We start from the raw sequence: 11,710 nt of genomic DNA on the forward strand, positions 1-11,710 counted from the left end.
CTCCATGTTGGAGCATGCCATGTCTCACCGCCATACAGTTGTGTTTAGCCTACTTACATCGGTTCGTTTCGGCTTTGCGTATTAGTAGGACTAATTGATGTTATTACACCCATGCATTGAAAAGGACTATAACAATAGTATGGAAAAGAGCAGTAGAAAAAGTATACTTGACCACAGCATGTATCAGAAACTTGTTCGTGGATTGGTGCAGTCTGCACCTTAAATCGACATTAGCTCCGGCCAATTGTCACTTAAGTTATGACTACGTCAACTCAGATATCGGGAGATAGTTCATAGGAGCAAGCTTGATATAGCCAGCTTGGTATACAATACGAGGGCAGGAGAGCGGGTTCAGTAAATGAACTAATTGCAATGGGTAAATACTAACGCGTAAAGAGATCAATTCGCAGTACCAATAAACCAAATGCCTCATGATAGACTGTGACAGCAAAGACAAAAGAGGAGTTTAGTCAACGTAGTCGCAGCAATTGCAAATGATCAAGTGCGCTACAAGGGCTATGGGGTCAACCCAGCTAGGCCGCAGATATATATGAAGCAAACATTTAGTCACACGGATCTTTGATATTCACAACTCATGGGGGCCATTAAGCCTTGGCGCACTTATTTGGCCTTGGCCAGACCGACAGCGCTGTTGCCGAGGTCGTAGACACTGTACCAGCGACGCAGGAAAGAATCACCAAGGATAGCCAGGGGACCCACAGGCTCGGGGAAGTCCATGCCCATGAAGCTACTGATGCAAGAGCCCTGGACCTCCAGGATGTAGTCATAGGGGCCAATGGTGAACTCGTGGCCGGCCAGGGTGAAGGTGAGGTCGGGAAGAGAGTCACGCTTGTCGCACTCCACGGTGTACTGACCAGTGAACCCCTTGGTAGCACCGATCTCCTTGTTGCTTTGGAAAGGGTTAGCGAATTCACAACATCAATCAGGGATACACGTACAGAAGCTCGGCCATGGTTGAAGGCAGAGCAATGAGAGAGGTACCAGTGTCCAGAATGACACCGGTATCCTCAAGCTCAGCAACGTTGTCGCCAAGAGCAATGGCGTTGAGCTCAACTTCCCAGTAGGCCTTGCGGCGGAGAGGGATCTTGATCATCTCGCCAGTGTAGTGGCTCTTATCAACACCACCGAAAGTGGCCTCGGAGTTGTCACCCTCCTTGTTGGCATCGCCCAGGTAGAAAGCAAATACGGGCTCATCCAGGAGCTTCTGGTTCAGCATGTTGTAGAAGGGAGGAACCATCTTGTTGACAGAGATGGTGTCGTAGCCAAGGCCGAGAATACCATCGAAGCGACCGAAGGCGAATGCCAGGCCAGGCTCACTAGTAGCCTCAGCAAAGTCCTGACCCTTGACCTTCAGGTCACCGATCTGGAGTGTGTCCTTAGACACGAAGCCGCTCAGGCTACCAGATCCATAGCGGATCTCGAACTCAGTACCGTTCTTCTCGTAAGTGCTCGAAGCAGACGAGTCGTACTTGGTGTGCAGGTAGCAAGCGATAGAGCTGCACTGCTCGGAGGGGACCCAGAGGTTGGAGCTACCAGTGTCCAGGACGACCTTGAAGCTCTGGGGAGGGGTACCGATCTGGATCTCGGAGAAGTCTGGAAAGGATCAGTATCGTCAACATTCAGTGTCTAGAGCCCGTTGGCATGCAACATACACTGAGCGTTCAGGAAGTTGTCAACCAGCACATCGTGGCCGGCGGTAGGCTTCATCGACGTGTCGCGGAACCGGTCATGGTGCTCCTGGCCCATGTACTTCTGGCCCAGGCCGGCCATATGAGCACCGAAGTTTTGAGGGCTCTACTTCGCGGTTAGCTTAGGTATGCTTTAGGCATCAATGATCCTACCAGTGTCTCATCCAGAGGGACCTTGTTGAGCTTGAGCTTGTGAACCTCAGCGGCAGCACTGCCCAACAGCGAAGCTGTCAGGAGGGTGAGTGACGACTTCATAATTCAATATCAATAGTGTAAGTGGAAGTGATGGTAAACAAGAGAGTGAGATGGAGAGGAGAGAGATAAGAGCAGATGGGGGACCTGGGGATGAGGAGACCGATGACGGAAGCAGGAGGGTCGCACTTGGCACTAAACCCCTTTGGGACGTTCCCATATCACGCGGTTCTGGTTTCCGAATTCCAGACCTTCATGTGTTCCATTTTCCTATATTTTTCATCTCTACTAGTTAGCTCGCATAATTCTATCCATATTGCCTGCAGGTTGGCAGCAACCGGGGGAATATCTGGGGGCTAGTGCCTGGGGAATTAGCGCCATTGACGGAGTGGTCGGACTAGTCGGAAAACCCCCCTCCCGCTGTACCTGGCAGCTGCAGGATGACTGGTGTGGCGAAAAGCTACGCTATGGATGATGCTGTTTCTACGAAATCAAGGAATCGTGCCGATGTCGTGTCACTTTGAGGGATTTCTTGTACGTGTAAGCTTTGGACATATGTCTCTGTGCGAGGGCAGACAGTTCTTTTGCCTTGCATCGAAGGATCGCGTGCCTTTGCAGGACTCTTGGACACAACAGCTGCCTTTCTGCAGACTGCCATGGCTACCTTGCCGTGGCTCTGGCAACGGGCACGAGGGTTCTTTGTGCGCCATTGGTCTTCTACGGAAGCTACCAAGCACCTCAAGGCCTTGTTGCAACAATAGCATGGCCCTTATTCTGTGCTAATTTTGAAGCAAAAGGTAAAACGTAAAGCCCAGCGTGCTCTTGAGAGTAAAGTGTTCCGAATCCAGACGTATATACTTCGATACAGTATCACCCGCGGATATATATACTTGGTAGAGTACCGTGAGAATCGCGACAACAAATCGTCGAATCACAGCCTTTCCTCACCAGAGTCACAACAAAATACCCCAATGTAAATTACACTAAACAAAACGGTTATTGTTGGCTACTAGTTTACAGGGACGGTTTAGTTGACCGAGGGCAGGTAAATGCCAAGACAAGGCAATCTACCACTGTAGAGGTCGAAAGGAGCATTACAGAATCAAGAAATCGTCCAAACATTGTGACACATGGCGCCTGCATATTATTGATAATACAACTGGTGAGGAAGACCAAGCTTTCGTCACTGAAATCCACCACACCTCCGAGAGACCCAAGCGTTTACCGGTAGAAGTCAGGGCTGCAAGAAACCAATTAGTAAGATATGAAGACCAATATCTCAGGGAAAGCACATACCGGTCATCGTCCTGTCCATTCTTGACTTGAACGGCATAAGCATCCTCAAGGTCCGACTGGATAATGTTGTAGCGGTTCTTGCGGACAGCCCGCAGACCAGCTTCCTGCATGATAGCAGCAATCACAGCACCGGACAGGGGGTCGTTGCGCACGATCAGGGCGTCGAGGTCAACCTCGGGAGAAAGCGACATCTTGGATGCGATGGTGGTGAAAATCAAGCGGCGCTCACGTCGATCCCGCAGGTTGGGGAACTCAATCTTTCGGTCCAGTCGACCAGGACGCAGAAGAGCAGGGTCCAAAGTGTCAGCTCGGTTGGTGGCCATGATGACCTTGACGTTGCTGGATTGTTCGAAACCATCCATCTGGTTCAGTAATTCCAGCAGAATACGCTGGACTTCACGATCGGCACCGGTCTGGGCATCGAAACGCTTGGTGGCGATCGCGTCGATCTCATCGATGAAGATGATGGCCGGCGAGTTTTCACGCGCCATGCGGAAAACGTCGCGCACCATACGGGGACCCTCGCCCAGATACTTCTGTACGAACTCTGACCCGTTGACACGGATGAAGCTGGCAGTTGTGCTGTTGGCCACGGCCTTAACCAGCATGGTCTTTCCGGTCCCAGGAGGACCATACAGCAAGACACCACGAGGAGGATCGATACCTGCAGATCATTAGCTGTGTTGTTGGAAACAAATTGATTCTCACCCACCAATCTGCTTGTAGAGGTCGAAATGCGTCAAAGGCAGCTCGACAGCCTCCCGGATCTCCTGCTTCTGCATATCGAGACCACCAACATCCGCGTATGTCACATCGGGCTTCTCATTCTCACCCAGCATGGCAATAGAGGAGTCGGCCTCGGGAGGAAGAATATCAACAAGGGCATTGGAGTGACGGTGAAGGGCGACCGAAGATGAGGGTTTCAGCTTCTCGCGGTCGAGGGTGGACAGGATGCGGACGACGTAATTAGAACCGGTCGAGCTTTGCACAATACCAGTGCTGGAAAGATTTGTCAGTAAAACGACCTTCAAATACCAAGAAACGGGATACGTACTTCTGATCGATAGCTTCCATAAACTGTCCGATGACCAGCGGCACACTCTGTATCCGCTTAATCTCCTCTTGTGCCCGAACCAGCTCCCTCTTCAAGCTTCTGCATTGGTCCATGATGGTTAGATACTGCAAGGCTCTCAACACCCGTATTAAAGATGCATACCTCTGCTCGTCCTTGATGTATTCCTCCTGCAGTTGGATATACCTGTGTTCGTCAGTACCTGATCACACCATCCATCAAGGTCAGACATACTCTAGATGTCTCTGTAGGCGCTTCAGAGTAGCATATTCATCGTTTCCATCAGCGCCTGTGCCATCGAGGGAGTCCAAGTTGGCGAGGGCGTCGAGCGCGCCTGGCTTGGGAAGCGGCGTGACGTTGTTCGCCGGGTTCTCCACGGCCACGTCTCCCATGGCGAATTCTGTTGAGAGCAAATGAGATCCGAAAGAGAAATAGCGTCTATAAGCTGGGAGTAGAATGTATGTGCTTTGGAGATGGTTGGGTGTATGACGCGCTGTGTGAAGGGTTCGGAGGTCAGCCATCTGGAGCTTTCGACGATATGGCCGGGGAGCTTGGTTGGGTCACGTGATATACAATGAACAAATGTTTTGGCCCATCAAGTGTTAACCTTATATTCCTTAGTGTTTTCATTGAATATGTTTTCATTGAATGTTCGAGAATACAAAAAAAAAAAATTAGTGTAAAGTCTTGTAGTATGCTAGTGTATAAACTATGGCAGGGTCAGTTGTTCTCACTGAATGTGGCAATTAACCTCGTATGGCAACCTGCTAAACCAACCCATTACCCCGAACTGTAATGCTTTTAACGCAAAAAGGCTATATTGGAGAGAAAGCACATATAAACCCATTATTATACCTGGTCCCCTGGCCACCTGAGTGTATCAGTTTGAGGCTACCAATGGTCAGACGCTAGCGGCTGCGGCGGACTCGACGGCCTGTGGCCAATGATGACATGTACAGCTCTTTTTGCCCGGGGTATTCGTTTCAAAGCATGTCAATTTGGGGACACGATCAGGTCCAACTCGAAAAGAGGGAGAAGATTGGACTGGAAAGACTTTGAGACAATAAGCTCAGAGACTCAACCCTTCAAGGACATGAAGATATGCTGATCCAATCACCTCTAGCGGTGGAGTGGCCCAACACACGGTGGGACAGGCACAGAACCATCATGTTCCCATGCGGATCGAGTCGGGTCCTTGCACGGCGGACTTGCTTTCTGCTTTTTTAGTTGTCTTCGGAGGATTGGGCGCGCATAGACACGATTATCAGACGCTAGTCCGAGCTTTATATAAGGAGAACCACTGGCCGATATGGCTCGATCCTTTTCCTTCCCTTCTCTTTCCCATATCCAAGAGAGCGGGATGTTGCCCCTTGGAACCCTATCCACCTTCACTGGAGTATATGATCTAGCCTCGGCGGAGACCGTTGGAATGGATCATCGTTCCGATTTACGAGACCCAACCTAAGTGGTTTTTTATTTTAATTTCTGCTCTGGCACAGAAGTTTTCTCTCTCTTCACACTCCCCTCACTAACATGGCTTTGATTATGGCCATTCCCCCAGGTTCAGACTGCCCAGGCTCAGGCTGCCAGCATAAGAGGCAAACTAACAAAAAGCCAAAAGCCCAAAGGACCCCAAAAAAAGACCTCAAAAAAGGGCATTAAAACACAGCCTTGAAAAATACCACGTACAAAAGACAAACTGACAAACTGATAACTAACAACTAACAAAACAAAAGTTGTACAGTGAAGGCCGGAAATGGCGGTAACCATTGAAAGCTCTGACCTGTCAGTAATTTTCCCTCATTCTCTCCACTTCCCCTTTCATCCCTAACTGAACGGCTCTGTGATCTCTGGTAAGTACGCCATTCTTACTGTTTTTATACTCCGTTTGCTTTTTCTGGTTTCCCCTTTGTTACTTGGTTACTTTACTTTACATCATTATTCGTTGGTGGCCACGCACCCCTTCCGCAGTCCACCTCTGCGCCTCACCTGTAGTTCATTTGTTTCTGGATTTGGAGCGTCTATTATCTTGGCCCTTAATAGCCCAGTGACGTTCCCCTCCACTAACACTACCCCAGCTTACCGAGGTGTCTACCTCTCCCCCCATATCCTATCCCTCCCCCCTTTCCTGTTTGTGGCCTCAGGCTCCCACCACGTGACCACCCATCTCACTCCAACCTCTGCCTTCATCCCATCACCGGGACCCGGCCTCAGTCATCCGTTCGCAAAGCGGAATTTTAGTGAATCCAGCCTTATCGGTATGTACCTTGTTCCCACCCCTCCCTTGCCCATTCTATGTATATTTTATATACCGAATCGGTGGTTTCTCCTCCCCCCACCGTCCCTTTGTCTCCCGTGTCGCGACCGCTTGCGCGACTACCCCAAACACCTCACCGACGCGTCTATCTGATCCTCAAAAAATCATTGGTGGTTCAGTCTCGATGTCTTTCGATGATTGAGCCTATATTTTTTATGCTGCACATCTTTGCGATGGCGCGTGGATCGTTCACATGCTGACCCCTTCCAGGTAGATGGGTTGGTAAAACCGCTCGACATGAATGCCTGGCTTGCCGACACCTCGAATATTCCTGGCCAGGATAATGGCGCCTTTCATCCTAACACGATAGACCCCTCAACTGCTTTTCTCCATGGCTCCCCGACTCAGGACCCATCCCAATTCCAGCGCATGTTCAATGGCATGTCGCGAAATGCCTCTCCGGGCTTCCACAACCCAAACCAGGTGATTCCATCAAAACGAACGCGACCGGAAGATGGCATGCCCATGTCGCCTAGGCCAGCACCGGGAGGCGTGACAGTGTCGCGATCTCAAACTCCCCAAGTGCCATATCCGGGGTATCAGGGTCCAGCAAATGGCAACGCCCAATTCCAACAACATCCCAACCCTTACCAGCATCTACAGCAAGGTGCATCTCCCAACGTGACGCAGTCACCTATTATGCAAGACTTCGACCAGCAAAGCATTCGCATGGCGACGGCTTCCCCTAGCCCTTTCTCGCCTGCCGGACCCCACGTTGGCACCCAGATGTCTCCGTCGCAGTCAGATAATGGAAACCGCGTACACACACCCCAGAACGGCAACTTTATGCAGGGACAGCAGTTCGGTGGTATGCCACAGGGGCCTGGAATGACCTCCGCAGCCGCTCAACCCTCAATGCAGGCGCAACAGTTTGGTGGCATGCCCCAAGTGCCAGCGGGATATCACCAAGCTCTGGCGAGTCAGCAACAGAGACTGCAAGCCATGCAGGCACAAAACCAGCCCCGGCAGATGAACCCCAACGCTGCAATGGCGGGACGGCCGGTTTCTGGGATGAATCCGATGGCCAATCCTCAACAAATGAGCGGGATGAGACAGATGGCACCGAATATGGCACAGAACATTCCGAAGCCCAGTAACCCAGAAGGATTCATGCGATCTCTCCAGAAATTTATGATGTCCCAAAACCTCCCGATTGACCCAAATCCTATGGTCAGTGGGCGTCCGATCAACCTCGTTCAACTTTATGCCTCCGTGATGAAGTTGGGAGGTTCGAAGAAGGTCACAGCAATGAATATGTGGCCAGTAGTCGCACAGCAGCTACAATTTCCGCAGATGCAGTTCCCCATGGCGGCCCAGGAAATTCAAAGTCACCATTCCAGAAATTTGGGCCCCTACGAACAAGCTTTCCTCAACTCGCAGCAAAAACTTGCGGGCCAGATGCAGCCACAAGGCGGTCTACCACGACAATCAAGTGACGCATCAGGGATGCAGTTCCAATCTCCCTCTGTGAAGCCAAGCCCAGGCTTTGATCAACAACAGCACATGACACAGTCCCCTCAAAACAACACCCCAACCCATAATAACGGCCAAATGAACCCAGCCAATGGATTTGCTACACCGACACCACGAGGTCAAAGCAGGCCAGGTCAGGCTGGACACCGACCAAGTATCTCTCGAAGCTCGCAACCCCCTGGCCCACCGACAGAAGGTGCTGCCGGACAATTCCCGGTTCCCTCTCCTTCGCAATCTGGTAAGGGTGTTACGCCAACCCCAGGGCAAACAGAAGCGAAGCCCGAGAAGTTCACCAAGCGACCTATTGAGGAGACCTTCAAACCTCTGGTTTTGAAAGGAGGTCGTATGCACGGTCCTATTGCTGTTGATGAGATGTACCAGATTGGCGACGACATCTCAAGACTCAAGCCAGACGTACCAGGATTTGGAGAATTAGGAATAGTCGATATCCACGCGCTGACCATGGGCCTCAAATCTGGGATGTTTGCCGAAATTCGAGTGGCACTGGACACCCTTACCACTCTTTCTGGTGAACCGTCCGTACAGATCTCCCTGGAGAATTGTGACGATCTGGTAGAGAGCCTGATCGACTGCGCAGAGGAACAGGTCGACCTGCTAGCGCAACATACCCCAGAGGAGTCTGATACCATGTCTTTACGTTCATACGACGAAATCACCCGGGATTGTCATGCTGAAAACACATCACTGAAAGATGTTCCTGAATTCGGGAGCATCGAGTATGAGCTTGACCGGGCTGTGGATCGGCTTATCTGTATCACCACCATCCTGCGCAACTTCTCCTTCAGCGAGACGAATTTCTTGCCTCTCGGTATCCCTCCTGTTGCTCAATTGTTTGGTGATGTCTTCCGCTATATGGGGACTCGCAAGATGTTCCTGCGGTCGTCTCTTAACACCTTGGACTTTATGAAAGACGCAGTGATTTTGTTGAGCAACCTGGCTCATGTTGTTCAAATCCCTGGCAAGGAGGAAGCACTGAGTTTGTTGACTTTCCTTCTTGCCTTTGCACCTGGTTCCGGATCTACATCTGCCTCTGGAAAAGTTATGTTTACGGCGTTCAATTCTTCTGTTGATCGATACACTCCGGCTGCTGTTGATGGCCTTGCCAAAATGCTGGCCAGAGACGACCCGAACCGGACATATTTCAAGGCTATCTTTTCTGGAGATGGAACTGCACCTCCCCAGCCAGAGCTCTTGACACGTGCATTTGGCCTTGCCATTTCCTGCGTCCCTGACAAGAAGCCCATGTCTGTCGTGGATGCACGTAAGGTCTTCCTGATGCAAGGCCTTTTGTCAGCCGATGTACTCACCACGTTTGCCGATGGTTCCCTTGCCCAAGCATGGCTTGACTCTGTCGACGGATTTGCTGTGCATCTCCTGCGCCTTTCCTGCGCACTGTGCACTGAGCGTATCCCACAAATCAATATGCGACAAAGAGGCCAAGCCGAAGCCGACGCATATGCCTTCAGCTCGATCGTCAACCGGGGCCTAGGCGTCCTCCGCCGACTCGCCGAGAAGTCAAAGCAGGTGGACAACACGGCCCCTCTCCGGGTCCCATCAGGAATCCTCCCCAGGAAGGAAAGCCTGCTTGGCGCATTGTTACTTCCCAATATTGATGGCGGTGTTGTTCGCCAGCTTCTCACATATGCTCGGTTAGCGGAGTAAGGATGTTGATGTTTATATGATTCCTCCCTGCGACGGGCTGTTTTATCAATCATCCTTGGCACATGCCTCACGTAGCATATACGACAATCTTGATTTCTCTCATGTCATTTGTACTCATGTCAATTGTCTGTCTCCCTATTTTCTCATTTGGGCGCTGGTGGGCACGGGGGTTATTCCTTTCCTCTCTATTCTTTTCTTCTCTTGTGAGATAGCGTTCTGCTCTGTTTCAGTGTACAATGCTCAAAATACCCTCGGAAATCGAGAGATACTGCATGATGCCAAAGCTACTCCCTTTACTTGGTAAACACAGTATCTTGTACGTAACGCTGTATGCTCATTTCATGTTGTCGTAGTCGGTCAGATATTTTACTTTTGCCCGGGACATTGTCGGACGCATAATCCAGGTTCTGGGCCTACTTGGACACAAAGCATTGCAGATTTCTTTTAAGGAAAAGAACGAATTCCTAATAATATGGAGATGCATGATCATTCATATGAAGAAAAAGGAACTAGCACCCATCGAGTCGTCGAAAATGTACAGAGTAGGTAGGAGTGTTACAGTGAGAAAAAAGAAAGAGAAACAAAAAGCAGGTGCACGCCAGAAGACACGACCAGGCAGATAAGACACAAACACCAAAGGAAAAAGAAGAGAAAGAGACAACTCGCAACGAAAATTAAAGAATAAGCCAACGGAAGAGGAAAGAGAAATCAAGGAAATAGATATTACCCATGAATATCAGGGATCACCTGGACCGTTTGCTTCTTCCATTTTCATCCCTTGTTTTCGATGTGCTTTGATTCTTGCTCTCTCCGATAACAATGCTCTGCCATACCCCTATTGAGGGGGTATGTTTAATGCTTTTGTGGTTTCATCCAGGACCATCAGAGATCCTATGGAGTCTCTTCCAGGGTCAGGTATTAGAGGAGAAAGACCTTAGAATTTGCGTTCCTCGAGGAATTTCAGAATCTCAGGTTTGCGCCAGCCCTGTATCAGAGTGTTAATTTCCACATTGACCCAGTCCATCTTGAATCAAACATACCTTGACAACAATGTGACCAGTAAGACGGTTAATGGCAACATCGGGGTTAGGCTTGTGGCCATCGACAACACCCAGTGCGCAAGCCAGGTCGTTGCGGAGTTGATCCAGATCACCCTCTGTCTTCTGGATCTTGGTGAGCTTCTTCGTACCACCGGCTTTGGTGTCGGTATAGACAGGCAGCTTGTTGGAGGCGGAACGGCGAACGAAATAAGGGAGATTATCGAGCTTCAAAGGCGGGCTAGGGTTCTTGGAGGGATTGACTGGGGTCGCGTGTGCCGACGGGGATTGTTCTTTCAGGGCTTGCGCTTGACGACGGAGTTGGGTGAGGAAAGTGCGGCTTTGGCAGGTAGGGAGAGAGGTCTTGAAGGTCGAGGATAGTGAGATCTGAGGGTGAGAATCTGAAATGAAGGGTTAGTATCGCGAATTTCCTGTAGAACCAGATTGTTCCCAGTTTTCTCTCTTGTTTGGAAGTTGCAAGATATTGCAAAACAGCGCGCATATGGGTTAAAACTTGCAGGGTCCAATGTATCAAGAGAGATCTGTTCAAATGTCACTTACGTGAAACCGACAACCTTGTCTGAGGACATAATGTGGAAAATGAATTACATGTCTGAACGGAAGCCACGGATTGTGCAGAGCTGACGCGAAGAGGGATGGCAGTGGCCTGCTTTCGCATGGCCCAAGTGGCCGGGCCTGAGTGTAGAAGAGACGCCATTGCACGTCTAAAGGACCAACCGGAGTGTATTAACCGGAGAGAATGATGATGGAGGACATAAGCCGGGAAGAGCAGCAACATCTGATGCTCGGCGTTCTGCTCAGATTTTCTGCCACCGCCTTCCAGCACCCACTTCCCAAAAGGGTTTAGGGCCACCGACGCCCGCACAATCTGCAAATTCTCCATTGATCGCGGTTGGCCTTTGTTATCCCC

General features: G+C 50.4%; 4 protein-coding genes across 4 annotated transcripts; 1 reads left to right on the forward strand and 3 right to left on the reverse strand.

Moving 5' to 3' along the window:
- Positions 1–345: 345 nt before the first annotated feature.
- N7446_008122 (uncharacterized protein) lies at positions 346–2,156 on the reverse strand. Its single transcript, XM_058516867.1, has 4 exons — positions 1,863–2,156; positions 1,674–1,815; positions 960–1,614; positions 346–910 (listed from the first exon to the last, which is right to left on the reverse strand). Exons 1-4 carry the CDS (start codon positions 1,962–1,964, stop codon positions 622–624), a joined length of 1,188 nt encoding a protein of 395 aa, XP_058370513.1. The 5' UTR covers positions 1,965–2,156; the 3' UTR covers positions 346–621.
- A 580-nt stretch (positions 2,157–2,736) lies between these two features.
- On the reverse strand, positions 2,737–4,793 carry rpt3 (proteasome regulatory particle base subunit RPT3). Its single transcript, XM_058516868.1, has 6 exons — positions 4,504–4,793; positions 4,414–4,455; positions 4,252–4,350; positions 3,910–4,196; positions 3,198–3,861; positions 2,737–3,141 (listed from the first exon to the last, which is right to left on the reverse strand). Exons 1-6 carry the CDS (start codon positions 4,788–4,790, stop codon positions 3,123–3,125), a joined length of 1,398 nt encoding a protein of 465 aa, XP_058370514.1. The 5' UTR covers positions 4,791–4,793; the 3' UTR covers positions 2,737–3,122.
- A 2,030-nt stretch (positions 4,794–6,823) lies between these two features.
- On the forward strand, positions 6,824–9,742 carry N7446_008124 (putative ARID/BRIGHT domain protein (SWI1); the record flags this gene model as incomplete). Its single annotated transcript, XM_058516869.1, has 1 exon — positions 6,824–9,742. One exon carries the CDS (start codon positions 6,824–6,826, stop codon positions 9,740–9,742), a length of 2,919 nt encoding a protein of 972 aa, XP_058370515.1.
- Positions 9,743–10,676: 934 nt separating this feature from the next.
- Positions 10,677–11,683, reverse strand: N7446_008125 (mitochondrial 54S ribosomal protein mL49; the record flags this gene model as incomplete). Its single annotated transcript, XM_058516870.1, has 3 exons — positions 10,677–10,727; positions 10,783–11,180; positions 11,341–11,683. The coding sequence occupies 3 exons, from the start codon at positions 11,681–11,683 to the stop codon at positions 10,677–10,679; spliced, it is 792 nt and encodes a 263-aa protein (XP_058370516.1).
- Positions 11,684–11,710: the final 27 nt, after the last annotated feature.

This window comes from Penicillium canescens (genome assembly GCF_028828765.1).
Source record: "Penicillium canescens strain IBT 15451 chromosome Unknown utg000005l_segment0_segment0, whole genome shotgun sequence".
Taxonomy (NCBI): Eukaryota; Fungi; Ascomycota; class Eurotiomycetes; order Eurotiales; family Aspergillaceae; genus Penicillium; species Penicillium canescens.